At 53.4% G+C, this 17,322-nt stretch overlaps 1 protein-coding gene across 2 annotated transcripts in view; it reads right to left on the reverse strand.

Annotated features, from left to right (window-relative positions):
- Positions 1–15,298, reverse strand: part of KAZN (kazrin, periplakin interacting protein) — a 1,027,640-nt gene extending 1,012,342 nt beyond the window's left edge. The window contains exon 1 of one of the 2 annotated variants that reach the window (XM_032360798.1): positions 14,354–15,298. In XM_032360798.1, the coding sequence (XP_032216689.1) occupies positions 14,354–14,474 (121 nt within the window). In that variant the 5' untranslated portion in view covers positions 14,475–15,298. The remainder of the gene's footprint in view (positions 1–14,353) is intronic. The other variant, XM_032360800.1, reaches the window with a different exon arrangement.
- Positions 15,299–17,322: the final 2,024 nt, after the last annotated feature.

The raw sequence follows: 17,322 nt of genomic DNA on the forward strand, positions 1-17,322 counted from the left end.
CCGAGCAGTGGCCTCGTGCCTTCTCTTTCTGGTCTTAAAAGGCACGTGTTTGTTTTATGTTCTCCTCTAGCTCAGGCAAGTCCTGAGCCGCTCTGGCGTTATGCTGTCTGGGGCGAGCGTCGGTCCCATAACCATGGATTTCTGATTTCTGCACACACACATTCTGCAACTCAGCATCCCAGCTCAGAGCCCGTCTCACTGCTCGAGAGGTTTATGAGCCCTGAAAGTGAAGTGCAGACCCCACGATTCTTTAGCAGACCAAGGGATGAGATCATCGCAGAGTTCTTATGCCATGCTGGGCTCATTTATCAGAGATCAACCGAGAAAAGCAGTGAAGGCTCTGCTGGCTGCCTTCTGGCCTCAACATGGCTCCAAGGTTCTAATCCTAAGCGCCAGTGGCCACAAAGGAACTTCTGTTTAAATCAGGGACAACCAGGGTGGTACCACCTGACAAACTGGATTTTTAATGAACACTCAATGCTCAGGGGAATGAGTGATTCCAGCTAGAGCTTTCTTAGCCACAGTGTCCTCAGGCCGGAGAGCTAAACCGGGGCACACAGCCATCGGCTTTGTGCAAGAAAGCATGTACTCCTTTGACACCCTCTGACTTTCTCATGACCTTTCTCTTCGCCCTCAAAGGCAAGTGGCTGGTCCTTCATGCTACAGCAGGCAAGAGGGTCTGTCTAGGCCACAAGACAACACGCCGATCAGGCCTATGATTCACTGGCAGGCCAGCCTTCTGAACTACCCACGTTCCAGGCTCCCTGATGGACCTAAAAATAAACTCTGTCTTCACATAAAACAAAGTCTTGGAATTCTGTTTCAAGCAGAAAAATCGACCAGCTGCTAAAATGTGGCCGGGCCTCTCTTTAATCCAAATTATTCAATTTCTGCAGGCCAGCTGAGAACAAAGGCGCCCTGCCTGCTCCTCTCTCTTCTCTTGCTGCTCAGGCATACTATAAATTCTGCATGGACATCACCTTCTGCAGATCCCACGGATTCTCTCCGAGAATGTAGTTGAGGGGGAGCTTATTCTCGTCTTCTCCATGAACTACACAATCTTAAATCCCAACCACCCCCACCCCCACCCCCAGCTTGAGCACGAGACTCACCATCAAAGTAAAAAAAAAAAAAAAAAAAAGTTACAGTTGAAGGAGATGTTACTCTTGACTCCCTTCAGAAACTTCTCACCAGGAGACCAAGATTTCACCGGACTAATTTGGCCTCATGCCTCCCAGAAAATGATCTGAAACTGGGTGAGGACATGACTGGGCCTGGAGCCCTGGGCTGGGGTCTTCTCTGCCAGTCCTACTGATTTTTTTTTTTAAGATTTTATTTATTTGACAGACAGAGATCACAAGTAGAGATCACAGACAGAGATCACAAGAGAGACAGGCAGGCAGAGAGAGAGGAGGAAGCAGGCTCCCTGCAGAGCAGAGAGACCGATGTGGGGCTCGATCCCAGGACCCTGGGATCATGACCTGAGCCAAAGGCAGAGGCTTTAACCCACTGAGCCACCCAGGCACCCCCAGTCCTACTGGTTTAAAACTAACATTAGATCCTAGACCCCAACCTGCCAAGCTCCTGGCACAGCTCCTGGGGTGGGGGGGGGTTCACAAGGGGTCACTCGGTCTCCACGTGAAGAGACATTGCCAGTAGATCCTAATACTGGTAGGAGAGACACAAAGCACATTTCCAGCCTTCAGTAGAACTTTAGACCTGGAGGAGGTGCCCGGTGGTTCTAGAAAGTTCCACTTCATGATGGAGATGACCTCACCAGGGAGGAGAAGGAGGGAATTGCAGGTGTGAAAACACTCTCCATCAAGGTTTCCGCCACTCCCTGAGGATCGGACATTACTTCAAGACAGGGAGGAACAAAAACTACCCACAAAGGGTATTTCTTCCCTCTGAGCTGATGGAGCCCGGAAGCCACCACTGACAACTCCATATTAGTACCTAAGGGCACAGGTGGTTTCACTTTGCAGTGGCCCTCACACAGCCAATGAGTTTCAGTTTCCAAAGAGTCACAAAAAGCACAACATAATTTCTTGGTCAGCTTGTCTATCCCCAGGAATGAGGATTGGCACTGAGAACATTTTCAGGAATGCATTCTGTCTCTCCTATGACGGAGGCCAATGGCTGCAGAGGAGTCCTACTCTACAGAATGGTCAGTTCTGGTCCTGCCCCTTGCTCTGGCTTCGGTGATGCCCAGCTGGCTCGGAGTTAGTTCCCGAGATACTCTGGGGCAAACATCTGCCCCATTCCTAAAGCAAAGGGAACAATGAGGAACAGACTCAAAGTCTAGAACTGGGTGTCAGAATGGAAGATGCTATGGGGCAAGGAGGAGCAGAAACTGAGACCAATTACACACATGTGAAAGCCAAGGGGCAAAGTCAGCAATGGGCCAAAGCTACCAGAATCTAGAAAGAGGTGAGCCAGCAGAGCTAAGGCCAGTCCAACTGTTCCAGACAGCAGTGTCCTGTTAGCATGAGATAAGGCCAGGCTTTTGCCCCACGGGGCTTCAGCAAAGTCTCTCCCAGGAACAAGTCAGCACCTACAGCTCGCATCTTCATGCCCTGGCCCTCTGAGGAGCAGCCCACCATGTGGGTTGTGCATTTCTCTCTCCAGCCTTAAGATTCTTTTGTCCTGGGAATATGGCAGACTGGGTGGGGGGAGAAAGGCCCCCCAACATTTGGAAATACAACGGGCATCCTTATAAATACAAAGCTGAGCTCTCAGAGGTAGAGGGATCCATGAGAGGTATGGCCCCTCCAAAAGATCTCTAGAATTTGTTCATGTTACATTGTTTGGAAAATGGTTCTTGTTAAGGATGTTAAGGATCTTGAGGGAAGAGACTATTCTTATTATCCAAGTGGCCTCTAATGCAATCACAAGTGTCCTTAGAAGAGAGGGACAGAGGGAGGTCACACACACAGAGAAGGAGGCATGTAACCACGGGGAAGTAATGGAGGGATGGGGCCCCAGGGGAGGAATGCCGACAGCCATTGGAGCGAGAAGGGGCAAGGAAGCTATTCTCCCCCGGAGGCTGCACGGAGCGCACCCTGGAAACACCTCGATTTCAGACCAGTGACCCTGATTTCAGACTTCTGGCCTCCAGAACAGTGAGGAAACAGAAGCGTGTTGTTTTCAACCAAGTTTACAGTAATTTGTTACAGTAGCCAAGGGAAACTAACATACCCACAAAACGATCTAACAAAGAAATACAAAATTGAAAACCAGAGTGATAACACATACTCACACCCAGGTTGCTTGGAGGCATGTGCTGGTCTCATAAAATGGGTGCTGGAGTTCTACTGGCACACGGGGCAGGTAACAAGGTCTTAGGTTATGCTGGGTAGAGGAGCCAGAACTACCCTTCATATATGCATACATGCACACACATACAGGCATACATGCACAGGCGTGGACACACTCGTTCATGTGCGTTTGCGCGCGCGCACACACACACACACACACACACACACACACACACTCCAGCTGCCTGAGAGAGCTTTGCCATCAGGAAAAGAGGGGAGTAGGAGAAGAGTCATGCACACAAGCAAAAGGTTGTAGGGTCTGAGTCCTGGATTGAGCAGGGCAAGAGACCAATCTTCCTTAGCCGCTCGGTACCCCAAGCTTGCCCTCAAATGGGTTTGGGTTCAAATATATGCTTTTCAGAGCTTGAGGAAATCCCCAGCTCAGAATTTCACACTGCCCACGGTCATGGCATCACACAATAAAGCCCCAAACATAAGCTCAAAATCCCAACTTACAAAGCACGTGGGGTAATAAGCCATCCTGGACGTAAGTCAACAGAAAAACAGAACTGAATACAGAATTGCCAGAAACGGATTATGAAACTCCTTTCTCAGATAAATGTGATTCTCCATAGTTAAGCAGCTTAAATAGAAGATACGATCGAGAGCAGGGCAGTTAGCAGAGGACTTTAAAAAGAAAAAGAATACCTGGAAGATTAAAAAATATCTCCAATAGAACTTCTAAAGGCTTAAAAAATTTTAAAGATATTAAGTGGCAAACCTGGTTGCCCAGGTTAAGCTAAAGATCAGACGCAGCCAGAAAGAAAATTAATCAGCCAGAAGGTAGTTGTTAAAGACATTGTCCAGCATGCAGCAGAAAGACAAAGACAGAGAATATGAAACACAGTTCCGACTGAGAAGTCCAAGGCAGGTCACGGGGGCATTTCTAAAGGAGGCAATAGGAATAGTGAGAGAAACTATTCAGAGAAATCACCTGCCTTAACATTTTCCAGAACAGAGACACCGATCCTCAGACCTGAGAAGCTCAAAGCCAAACAGGACACACAACATTAGGTCCACTCCCAGACACACTACAGTGAAACGACAAAGCTTCCAAGATAAAGATTTTAAAAGCAAATCCACAAAAAGGCAGATCGCCTCCAGAGAAATGACTTCAAGAGAAACAGAAGCTGACAGCAACAATAGAAGACAGGGATATCCTACCCAAATGCTGAGAGGACATAAGCCAACCTCTATCCTGCAGATCTCATTCTGGACAAAGGAAACTCAAAATCATGGAGACCTTTCTATGGAGTCCTTTCCGTGGCTGGTCCCAGTCTCCACTGCAGACTGGTCCCAACCATTTATGAACATCTCAGCCGCCACCGCCTGGTTTCTAGACTCCAACTCTCCATGCCCTGGATCTCTGCCTCCAGTAGTCGTTGCACGACTGGTCGTGGGGTGTCGCCGCAGGAAGTGTGAGGGGTCTTTTCCTATTTTCTTTTTCACCTGTCTCAGTGCTGTGGACTTCCTCCATGCTGACCAAGGTGTGTGCTGGCTTCCAACATCTCAGGCACATCCCAGCTCTACCTCCCGCCTCCCCATCCTCTGCTCTTCTGGCCAAACCAAAGTCTAGTCCGTCCACCCAGCCCTGGGGACAACTGCGTCAGCAGGAGTGCTGATCAGGTGGTGGACCCTGCCTTGTCCCCATGTAGACCTCGCTGTCTTCCCATGGCTTTCTGGGTCTCCCGCAGCCCCAAGAGGTGGCCCACTTGTTTCTTCTGAGCCCTTCCTACTAACCTGTCACTCTCGTGCTGCTGCCTGTGGCTGCAGTCACCCCGGAGATGCACAGGGACCCAACGCATAACTGCCTTCTTCGATTTACTTCTGACTTAGGAATCAAGGCCAAGACTCGGGCCTTTTGAAGAAGCTGGGAGCACTTGTCTCCCTCCCAAGAACTGGTCTCTCCGAGTGACATGGCCCCTCTCCTTCGCTGGATGAACAGGGAAGGAAACCACCTCCTCGCTTCTGCCTTTCCCTTGTCCCCCAACCAGTCCTCTCTTCAGGTGTCCAGACTGGTCTTCACCCTAGGTAACTGCTAACGACTTCGGGGAGATTTTGAGTTTCGAGAAGTCCTAAGAGGCAAGGGGAGCCCGCCTGAGCACCTGGCTGCCCTCGGCTGCGTCGTCTTCCTCAGACGGAAGCCAGCTGGACAGAGACTCGCTCTCATGTTGGAGGCTGGAGCTCCCTCCTAGCAACAGTGACACCAGACCCTGTCAGTCAAAACAGAGGCAAGCACAGGCACGAGAGAGGATGGCTGATGTCGAGGACCAAGGGAAGCACAGTCACCTTTCCAGAAAAAGTCCAGACTGTGTCTGTTTCATCTAGGTTATGCCTAGGAGGAGAGATGAGATCAGAATTGGTCAAAGGAGCTGATGTCCAGAAGACACACATTTGTGAGACTGCAACAGACCAGAAAGGGTTTATTTGTCAAGGCCTAAATGCTACCACCACAAAAGGTGGGGGAGGGGATGACAACCTGAGAATCCTACTACCTCATACTTCCACATCCTCTACAGCAGGACGCTTCTCACCCCCACCCCCAAACATCTCATTGTCCCGTGTTCAGTCCTCAAGGAGCTCTCTGTACTCTGGGGTTCCCCGGTGACCCGTGTGGAAACCCGCCTGCTTCTTTCTTGCCTCATGATGCCCACCGTGGGCAGGGCTTGTCTCAGGCGCCAGCCACTTCAGAGGGACACCGTCACGGAGGGCTGTGCTTTCCCTTCGGATTTTTTTTAAACCTACAACCATTCCATTTCATCTGGGAAGAGGTCGCGGGAAGCTTGTCTAGATGAGAGCTCTGCCCTCCGTTTAAATGGTCACCTGGCAGAGGGTTTGGAAACCATGTGGAGAATCACTCATGAGTTTTACCGAAGCTGGTTCATCCACCCTAGGGCCTCCGGAGAGCCGCCCCCATGAAGCTGATCAAGTGAACGTGTCCAAGAACAAGTCTAAAGGTCAACTACGCCTTGGGCGAGAATAAGCACCTGCAGGTCTCTCTCCCTGGTGGGCTCTTGGGACGACCCAGGCCAGCTTCCTGCGGGAAGCCCACCAGTCACAGTCCCAGCACTTTCTGAGGAGAGAACCGAGGGTCAAGTGGGGTCTCTCACCTGCTCTCCCACAAACTGGCCACTTTCCTTCTTATTCAGCAATACCCACTACCTCACGAAATCGAAGCTGTCCCCCTTGCCCTTCAGTGCTGCCATCAAGAGCCCAGAGCCCGCTCGGTGTCTGACCACCCAGGGCTTCTTGGGGGCGGTGCCCTAATGGTCTGGCTCAGACCTCCCGTTTCATGGCGGCACCCACCTGCCCATTCTGGAATGGTAACAGCCTTGAATCAAAAACTGGAATGCCCTGGTGCCTCAGGGTCACGTGCCTGCTATTTGCTCCCATTCCCCATCTGCTGCCAAGTCCTGTCCATGACTAAGATGAGGGAGAACACACCAGCCGCTCAAGTAAAGCATCGTCACTGCAACGCCCACGGCAGGCCATGTCCCACGCAAGCGCTCAGAAGCCCAGGCCCGGGTCAGCGCTTGCACCAGCGAGACCACAACTCTTGTGTAAAGGGATGTGGACGAGGATGCGGATTGGGGGCTCCGCCTAAATGCCTTCATTTTAGTCAAGACCAGGCAAGGGAACGGGAGACCAGAAAGTGGGAATCCCACTGAAGCTGGAAGCAAACCAAAGACTGGAGCTACAGACCTGTTAACGGGAGCTGAGGGCTTCGAGCAGACCCTGCACACTGGTGGCCCAGACGCTGGACACAGCTGTCCCAATCTGACCCCCAGAATTCGAAGTCTTGCATTTGGTTGATGCCCACTCAAAAACTAGGAGATTTTAGAGGAAGACCAGGACTCCAGGGTTCTCCTAGAGAATGAGATCTGGCAACAACCACAACACACCCCCCCCAAGTCATGCTGAGAACTGGCATCCCATTCACCTGACCCGTCTGACCCTGTTCCAAACCAAATATGTGCTCCTTCTGCTGACTGTCCCTTAACCTTCAACTACTTCCTCCAAGACCAGATGCTCCATGTTTTAAGTAACATTTGAATTTTATTTATTCAGCTGCCCCTTATTAAGGCTGGCCATCTAATTTATCATGGAAGGGGGGGACACGCTTGTGAACGGAGGCTGGTGTAGTAATTATACCAGAAGACTGGCATGAACTAGGCGTGGCCTAGGCCAGCCAGGTCCGATGAGGACCTTCTTTAAACACCCTTTTGTGATTCATGGATGGCAATTTTCATGGATCTGGTGAGTCCTGGCCCTGGGGATGACAGATGTTGATTTGGGGGAATTATTATTATTTTTTTTAATCATAGTGATTAGCCAAGGGTAAAAAGAAGCAACTTTTTACTGGTCAGATTGACAAAACCACAGGGAATGTTTTAATTCCTGTTGTTATGAAACTCTGTCTCACTAGGCCAAATAGTGATGACGTGCTAATGACGGGCAGTAATAACGACAATTACAGACTCAATGTCCTCCCAAAATGCCCATGTTGGAATCCTAGTCCCCACAGGGATGGCATGTGGAGGCGGGGCTTGGGGAGGTGCTGAGGCCCTGAGGGTAGGATGGGTGCCCTTGGAAGAAGAGACCGGAGAGTTACAATGAGAAGGCAACCATCCACAAACCAGGGAATGGGCCCTCCCCGGACACCAGATCTGCTGACACCCCGATCGCAGACTTCCAGGCCTCCAGAACTGAGACGTACAGGTTTCTGTCTACGGTGCCGGTCTGCTGTATGGCGACAGCTGCTTGAACGAACGCAGCGTGCAAGTGTTTACGCGTAATGCATGCTGTGGCAGGCACTGTCGCTCCTATCCGCTCACTGTCAGACCCACCACAGCCCTGTGAAGTAGGTAAACCACTATCTCCTTTTTACAGATGAGGACTTTATGGCACAGAGAGGTTAAGCGACTTGTCCAAGGTCACACAGCTAGTGAACAGGAGAACTGGGATTTGAACGCATGCAGTTGAGTTCCTAAGTCCATCCTAACAACCACACGGCCCTGCCTCTGACACACAGGTCTCTGGAGAACGAAGTCAACAACAGAGCACCTGCCACTTCTAACACGAGGGCCCGTGGGAGGACCGGGCTGCTCACAAGCCAGGACTCCTGTGCACGTGATTTATTCCGCTGTGATAAGCACCCAGCTTGTCCCTGTTGCCTTCCCCTCAGACACCACAGGCAGGAACTTCCTGAGGTCAAGGTCTGAAACTGGGTGGGCAGGGGGAGAGGGGGAGTCACCGACAGCAGCTGCACCCTCAGGAGGCCGCCGGGACGCTGAGCCAACCCCACGTGGGAGCGGAGGGTGGGAGACTGGGCTGGGAGGAGAAGCTGAAGAGGGCAGTGGGCAGCTGGTGCCCGCCACACTGTCCTTCCCAGCAGCGAACAGCCTCTTCCCCTTCAAGAGCCGGGAGTCAAGAGTTCTCCACCTGATCGGCCCGAGCGACCCCTGGGATAAACTGTTCTCCCCACGGCCCCGATTCCACAGGCTAACTCGAGGGCCAGAAAGACGTAGCCTCAGAAGGAGAATGAGCGTGGCGGCCAGTCCGCTTCGCCAGGCTCCGCTCACACCGCCGCACCACAAGAACGGCCTCTCAGCAGGCGGCCGGCTCTCCTGGGAGGGACCAACACTTTGGCCGTGGCCTTACTGACAAGGACGACAAGCCTGCCGGTGCCATAGCAGGTTTGGAGGACGTGAAGAAGCCGTGATGAGAGTCCCCAACCTCGGGGCGCCCAGCGCCTAATACAGCAGGCGCAGACCAACAGGAGTCACACCACGACACAACGCATTGTGAATAACGGTGCAAGCGCAAGACAAAGGCCACGCCCCCTCCGAGCCACAAACGCGTGGAGGGCGGACACTGTCTCCAAGAACTCTTGCTACGGCAGAGGCCACGGCCATTCAGCAAACATTCACTTGCCGGCCTCAGGGCTCAACATCCCCGAGAGGAATTCTCAAGGAGCGAGCAGGAGTAAGGAGAGACTTTGGACGCGAACGGCTTCAATCCTGGCCCAACCACTGACTGCTTAAGACAAACACGTCCCTTTACGGGCCTCGGTCTCCTCGTCAATAAAACGGGGATGACGTCCACTGGCCTCCAAGGATGTGAGAAGGAGGAAATGAGGGAACACGGGAGCACTGGGCGGGAGGACGAGCACGGACTAAACACCCGATCTAGTGTCAGCTACGCTGATGGTCAGCTGACCGCAGGCACCACCATAATCCCTGGTCCAGAAGGTCAGAACCTGCTGTTTGTTCCCATCGCAGAAACGGCCAGGCAAGGAACAGGTCCTAGACAGCCATCTCCTGGGGATCTAAAAGGAGACCTTAACACCGTGTTCCCATTCCCTCAGACGGAAACACAGGAAACAGGCTCCTTGCTCTGCTCGTCTTCAGCTAGTCCACGTTTGCAAAAGTGCCCGGTGTGCTCAGCTCGCGGCAGATGGCAGAACTCCTAGTTCTCTCCTCTCCTGGTTATAAATACGGCAAGTGGCTTCCAAACACATATCGACTGCACATTCAGATAAATCCCTATACGGTTCCAAAGGCAGGAAAGGGGGTTCCTGTAGCAGCCTTCGGAAGGAACCAGGTAATAAAGTCAAAAGATGACCAGACTTTGGATCCAGGCATCAGCCTGACTTACAAGACAGACAGATAGACATGGCCTGCACACACTGGAGCTTCTACACGATCCTTAAGGAAAGGTGCAGACGGGGAGCTTGCGGGGGGCTTCTGAGCGGCATCCAGGAGGGGCGCAAGAGAACAGCAGCCCAGCTGTGGAAGCCCATTCATCTTCCCGCTCCCTCCACAACTCCACCCTCCTCCTGGAGCCGGGTGCCGTCACACAGCGTCAGTGGGATGCATTGGACAGAATGACCTCAGGGGTTCTGGTCAAGGAAAACAGCCCTGCGGAAATGCTTGGCACCCAGATAAGACAGGCTGGAAATGGACCTAGAGTGACACAAGGGAGGCTCGTCACGTCCAAGCCTGGTACCAGAGATGAAGCCCCCAGGAGCCACAGCCCACAGACCATCAGGCCCAGGGCTCAGTCAAGAGCCTGCAGCAGAGACACAGCCAAACCCCAGGTCAGAGGGTCTCCCCCATCCAACACTTTGGGGACCAAGGAGGGCAAGTGGAGTCACTCAGCTAGCGGAGACCAGCAGCACACCCGCTGAGTCTGCACGGCCCCTCCCTTTGGATTTCCCCGTCAGGTGCTAGAGACAGCCCAAAGCAGCGATGTGGAATGCAGGGAGGTCCCCAGCGACGGGCCTGGGAGTGTGGCCCTCAGCTCCCACTTGAAGGAAGTCAGGCAGGAGGAAGGAAGAGTGGCAGCCTCCAGGCTAAGTCCTCTCCTACCTTTCTGCGCTACAAGAGGGCCCAGAGAAAAGGGGAGAAATTTGGGTTGGAGGTGAGAAACGGAAGAGAACGAACTGTAGGGCCAGCCTTCTTGAAGTGGCTGGAGGACCCCAGGGATGAAGCTGGGCAAGAGCATCAAAGCCAGCAAAAGGGCCAGAATGTCATTCTCTTCACTTCCTTGGGAAAGACAAGACACTTTGAAAAACAAAACAAAACAAAAACCTTTGCAGAAGCTTCAGGATTTCCCTTTTTGAGCACAGGTATTAGGGTCGCGCTGCCTGAGATTAAAGTCCCAATGCCACCCAACATCTAAACTCACCTGTTAAATAAGAAAGGCCCCGTCTGCCTGCAGGGTGGCCGTGAAGAGGAGCCCATCCAGCACACGTGCTACAGGTCTGGGAACACAGTGGGAACTATTCTTACTAGAGCTTTTGGACCTACTCTAAATGCTTCCTACTGTGCATAGTGAAGCGGGGTGGGGGTGTCGGAGGAGGAATAAGAAAACAGAGGCACCGTGTAGTAGCGAAGGTGCCAGCAAGGAGGCATGGCTTGAGCCCTTCCACACTATCCCACGCAAGTTCTATCTACCCCCACTCTGTGCTACATATGTGGGTCTAGGGCAGGAATCAGCGCGCTTTATTCTGCAAAGGGCAAGACAGCAAATATTTTCATCTTTATGGGCAACATGGTCTCAGTAATAGTCTCATGCTTGACTCTACTGTCATAACACAAAAGCAGCCACAGATAAAATGAACATGAATGGATGTGGGTGTGTACCAATAAAACTTTATTTACAAAAGCAAGGCGTGGGCCGAATTTGGCCCCAGGGCCATAGTTTGCCAACTCCTGGTCTAGGGTTTGGGGGCTCATCAAGTTCACACGGCCAATCAACAGCCAGCTCAAAAGAGCTGAATTGGGACTGAATGAGAAAGACTGCCACACTCTTTCCGTGGCCCTACCAGACCATCACAATGCTACTACCACGAACTGGGTCAGAGTTCTCATTGGCTGCACCCATGCCCAACTCTACCCTCGCTGCCAGGGTTCTACTGCTGCTCCCCTAAGTCTGATGGGCCCTTTTATGCTCCTCACCCCACCGCCACATCACCAAGCATCCTTGACTGCTCCATCTCTGAAGAATCAACTTCTTAAAAAAAAAAAATTTAAAAATTTACAAAAAAAAAAAAAAAAAAAGACTCGACATGGGAGACTTACAGACCTAAGAGATTAAGCCAAGTCATCTCTGGGGACCACATGCTTTAGTGGTTAAAGTCACAGACTTGGGCGTCTAACTAGGGTTCACCTTCCCCTTTCGCTACTTCCTAGTGGATGAACGTGAGCACACAGACAACCTGAGTGTTTCCCTTGCCTGGAGAAAAGGGTTGGGAGTTTTAAAAATTAAGATAATTTATGCAAGACTTACTGGAAGGATTATTGAAAACCAGCATTGTTAAAGAGTCACAGTGTGCAGAATTCTCTTTTCCTCAATATGCTTTACATTTGCCAAGTAGACCATCCTCTCCTGGAGGAAGAGCATCTCTTATTGACTTGCTCTTCTAGAAGCCGTGCAGAGGAAGCACAGAGCAGGTGCTCAGGGAAGGCTGCGGCTCACCGGGGAGCAGACGGGGTGGACAGAGCGGCGAGCCCCTGCGGCCGTGACGTCGGAGCATCTCATCTGTGATGCCAACTGACCCCCGAGTGGCTAGAGAGGGTCCACATTTCCTCTCGGCCCCTTCCCGCTCCTAACCGAGTGAGCTCTTCTGACTTTAGCTTTTCTGGCTCCTACTCCTCTTCTCGTTTCTTCAGGGAGAGAATTCTCCCTTGAGACTGCGGACATCATTATCCAGGGTTGCGTTGCTCCCTTGACATAAAGGGGTTTGGGTTTGTTTTTTGTGGGTTTTGGGGTTTTTTTTTTTTCTTTATTGGTTTTTTTTTGTTGTTGTTGTTGTTTTTCAAAGGAGACAGAGGATTTCACAGGCTGATTTAGGCCTAGGTGCCTCCAAAAGCTTCCAGAGTAAAGCCACAGGGGACAGCACCGAGGCACTTTGGAAATCCAATCTGCCTTCTCACAGTAACTTCAGAGGAGAAGAAAGGCGTGTGAAATCTGGGTCCAGGCAAGCTCCCAGGCCTCCTTCTCGTGTGGAAGGAGAGACACGGACCCAATAATCCACAGATCCTCACCCTTCTGGACAAGTGAGAGGCCCGGTGCACGTGGAGGGAAGAGGCCCGGTGCACGTGGAGTTCAACGCTTCGATCCCCTCGAAGCGAGGGCAGCTGTGTTGCTCTCCGCAGTCAGGGGTGCCCGGCTGGCCCGCGGAAGGACGTGTGCCCAGCACCCCCACATCCCACACTAATAGAGACTTGCCACTCACAGTGGTGCAAGGCTTTCCACGCACAGACTTAAGCTCTGCAAGGGCGCTAGGAAGTCTATGTATCCCCCTTTCACAGATGAAGAAGTGGAGACAGAGAAGTCACCCACCCGAGGTCACACAGCCCCGTAACCAGTGATGCTGGGGACACCTGGCGGTCTAGCTCCTGAGCCCGCACTCACCCACGCCGCGAGCTGCCACCCTGTGCAGACACGCTCCGTCCCTAGACACCAGCTCCTCTGTTTCCTCCAGTGTGCTGGGACTTCAGAGCCCCCAGAAAGGAAGGTCTGTATAAATCAGGCCGCCCTGAGTCCAGCTCTCATTTTGCAGCTAAAGACAGATGGCCGGGGGGAAGCCGTGGGGTCTGCCGTCACCACAGTCACGCAGCCACCTTGTGAAATTTCGCATCAACACTAACGCAGGCCTCCAGACTCCTCATACAGTGCTCTTCTCATCATCCTCCTGCCTCATACATGAAATGCACAATTAACCCTTGAACACCCAGGAAACCTCTGGAGAGCACATAGTCCTTCTCCCAACAGGAATGAACTCAGAGAGGAGGGAACTGGGCCAACACAAGGCCACCTGGAATCCTGCGGGATGCCAGCAGAACCTCAAGCACCTGTCCAGCAGCAGTCTGTGGATTCCAGCCCCGTGACCATGTGCACCAAGCCACACACCCTCACCTGGTTTTCCTTGTGACCGATGCACACCCGAGCAAGATGGCTGGCAGAGGGGGAGGCTACAGCCCACCGCAAGTCTCCCCTCATGTAATACATGAGCCTTGAGAAGATAAAGTCCGGGGTAAAGAGCAACGGGGTCTCCCTGCGGCGAAGCCAAGGGCTGGGAGAGGCTGCAGAGTGGACACGATCGTGAGCAGCTAAGTTCCCCCAACGCCGGCTGGAGAGGCCCGGCTCGCACGCCTCCCTCGGCAGCAGAGAGGCAAGCTGACAGGAAATGACCAGTCTGGGATTGGCGCCTCCCCCCCCAGAGAGGACCACAGCCACCGGGTCATCAGACCCCTCCTGACGCACCCACGCTCACCCTCCAGGTAGCCACAGAGGAAAGAGATGACAAGACGAATGGGGGTCCTCAATGACCGAGCCCCAGTGACACGTTCTGTCTGGTGGCACATCCTAAAAACTTTAAAGTGAACATGCCAAGCAATCACATCACAGGCCATTTGAAGTTCACATTCTGAATGACATCCAGGGAGAGGCACGGCAGACAGACACAGGGGCCTCCGCTGCTGGGGTCCCTGGCTAGTGCCCTGCTCCCCACGCGACCCCCCTCCTACCTGCTTCCATGAGCTGGCACTGCTGACCAAAGACGTGGGAGAAGGTGACCGGGCCCGTGGCAGAACTGGATGGCGCCAGCGTGGGTTCCATGGCTCTCCTGGGGTCTTTGGTGTGGGTCATGTGGCAGCGTCCAGACCCTTCAGTGTGTCTGAGCCAAGGACGTTGTCACTGGCCCTGGAACCGCAGGTCTGAGGCTACCTGTCACTTCCAAGAAGGTATCCCCCACTCCCAAAGTTTATAATGCTTCTTCCTCTTATCACTCACTCCGTGCAGCTTTTCTCGAACACCGAGCAAGTGAAAAATGAAACCCTCTATGGTCTGGCAGATCTTGCACACCCCAGAGTTAGACGCACAGGGAAACCGAAGTTTTGCCCGCCAGGAGTCCTTTCCTCTCGTCTGGGAGGGACGATGGGTACAAGGCCCCCTCTGCCTTCTTGGGCTCCACCTGGAAGGGGCAGAGCCTGCGGCGATGCTGCTCCTCCAGGGCAGGCTGGCGGGAGAGCTCAGGCCCCGGCAGGTCCCCGCCAGCTGCAGGAAAAGCGCTGCCTGCTCCCCGCAGTGTCTCCTTGTGGCGAGAAGAGCAGGCAGCCGAGGCTGCTCCGGGCGCCCCGGAGACCTGGCCTCACCGGCTCCTGGCTCCCGCCACTGAGGCCCTGCGGTCTGCCCTCCTGGAGCCCGGGAGCCGCCGGCAGCGTGTGCGCGCCCCTGGGTGGCCGGATGCAGACGGGGAGAGCGCGGAGAGCGCGGGCGGCGGGCGGGCACAGCGCGGGCACTCTGCAGCTCTGGCGCGAGGTGTCCCCGGCTCGCGCATCCTTCACTCCCGACGCGTCTCCCTTGCCGCGGCCCCCTCCTCGCAGAGCTGTGGGGAGGAAAGCCAGACACGGTTAAAGAGCTGCTCCGACCTACTGCAGCTCGCGCCCCCCACCCCGCCCACACCACCACCCCTTTCCGTGATGCAAAAGGGACGGTGCTTGGGAGATATTCTGGATGCAGAGGGAAGTGCTAACTCAGCCCAGCAGGTTCCTGGTGCTGTAACCTCTTCCTGCCCACAGCTCAGGACGTGCCAGACACAGAGAAGAGAAGGCCAGCAACAAAATCCAGGAGCCAGAGGAGATGGCAAAACGTCACACACGCCCACGGCACCCCAGTGACTCAGACGTGGTTTGGGCGCCGCACTTTCATCAACCCCGACCTCTTCTGGGCCCAGAACGATCAACCTGCTCCACCCCGAAGGGACAGTTCCCCTGGACAGGGGGCCGGGGAAGGAGGAATACTGCCCATCTGTCCATGACAGTTAAGAGCTGCCGCAGTGGGGACCGCCTCTCTTTGCCACCCTGGCTGCGGATTGCAAGGATGCTGACTTGAGAGACAGACAAACAGACACTGCGTCTTCTCCAGCCAGCGTTCTGGATACTCTTGGTGGGGATCTGGCTGCAGGGTAGGCAGGATGCTGGCAGCACAGCACCCACCAGGAGGGACAACGGGACACGGCACAGGGGCAGGCACAGCACCTGAGGAGGGTTTCAGCTGAAAAGTTCAAGATACAGGGAGTAAAGTTCCAACGGAGGCGCAGGCCAGAAAGGCTCTCAGACGGGAGCTTTTCCACTGGAGCTCTCTGCCAGCAAGTGCCACAGCTCAGCGCCGCCGGAGGGCTGTGTGGGATGGAGAAGGCGAGGCACAGGAGCCCCGCCAACCCTCCGGGAGCTCATGAGTCGGCTTCGTGTTCACACTCTAAGATAGCCTGGATGCCCGACTCACCCTTTTCGGGTACGGCGGAGGCTCCTCTCCAAGCCATGACGTCACAGAACATCAGAGACCCTTCCCGCTGACCACTGGGGTCTAAGGCACTCAAGGAGGAGACCAGACTTCCCGAGGAGACCAGACTCCCCGCACAGGATGGGAGATTGGGTGGCTTCCCACAGCTGTGCGGCTCCGCGGGTTTTAATGCATCCTACCTGTGATGTCCTGTCCCGCCCCCACGAAAATCCCAGGTGGGCTGCGGGGGCGAGGGATGACTAGGAGGAACACCAAAGATGTTTAGGGCTGTGAAAATCCTCTGTACGATGCTCTAAGGATGGATACGTGCCATTATACATCTGTCTAAACTCAGAGAGTCACGACAGCAAGCGTGAAGCCTCGGGTTCATCAGCTGAAGCAAATGCCCCAGTCTGGTGGGGGATGCTGATGAGGCGGAGGCTGTGCACGAGGCGGTCTTTGGGAAAGCTCTGGGCCTTCCTCTTAATTTTGTTGTGAAGCTAATACTGCTCTTTAAAAAAAATATATCTTTAAAAAAAAAAAAATCCAAGATAAGCCTTTATACCCTAATTCAACCTGCAGAGGTTTTTCGTTTGGAAAACCACGGGCTCTCTTGCTCCCCCTCTGCGCACCTAGTCCACTGCTGATCCCCACTCCTGGGGGCTCCGTGTCGGAAATCTCCCACATCTCCCTCGCTCTCTAGCACCAGGCACCTGAGCTACCTCCCGCTTCCTGAGACCATAAACAACACAGTAATGATGCCACCTAATGGCCAGTCCTCAGCATGTCACCCAAGTCGGGACTCGGAAAGAACAGAATCACTCTTAGTAGTTACACCAGGATAAGTGGCATCAACGGGAGGGAGGGATCTGCTCCCTACCCTGGCATGGAATTATCCAAAAACATATGCAAATCTGATTTCAGGAAATGGTGCCAAGTACTCGTCCAGAATGGCTCCCGAGGGCTGCACGCAGGGTCCCTCTTTCTCACACCTTTACCGGTAACCACTGCTGGCAAAAATGAGGAAGCTGAGCAATCAAATGGTATAAAGTCATACTTCGCCCTTTTGATTTGCTTTCCTTCATTACTAGGAAGGAAGCTGAGCACTCCTTGGAAAGCCTATTAACACTGAGGCTTCCTCTTCAGGAAATTTCCTGTTCACAGCCTCTACCCACTTGTCCCAACATTTTTCTCATTTCTGACTTTGCTGTTG

This window comes from Mustela erminea, chromosome 10 (assembly GCF_009829155.1).
Source record: "Mustela erminea isolate mMusErm1 chromosome 10, mMusErm1.Pri, whole genome shotgun sequence".
Lineage (NCBI taxonomy): Eukaryota > Metazoa > Chordata > Mammalia > Carnivora > Mustelidae > Mustela > Mustela erminea.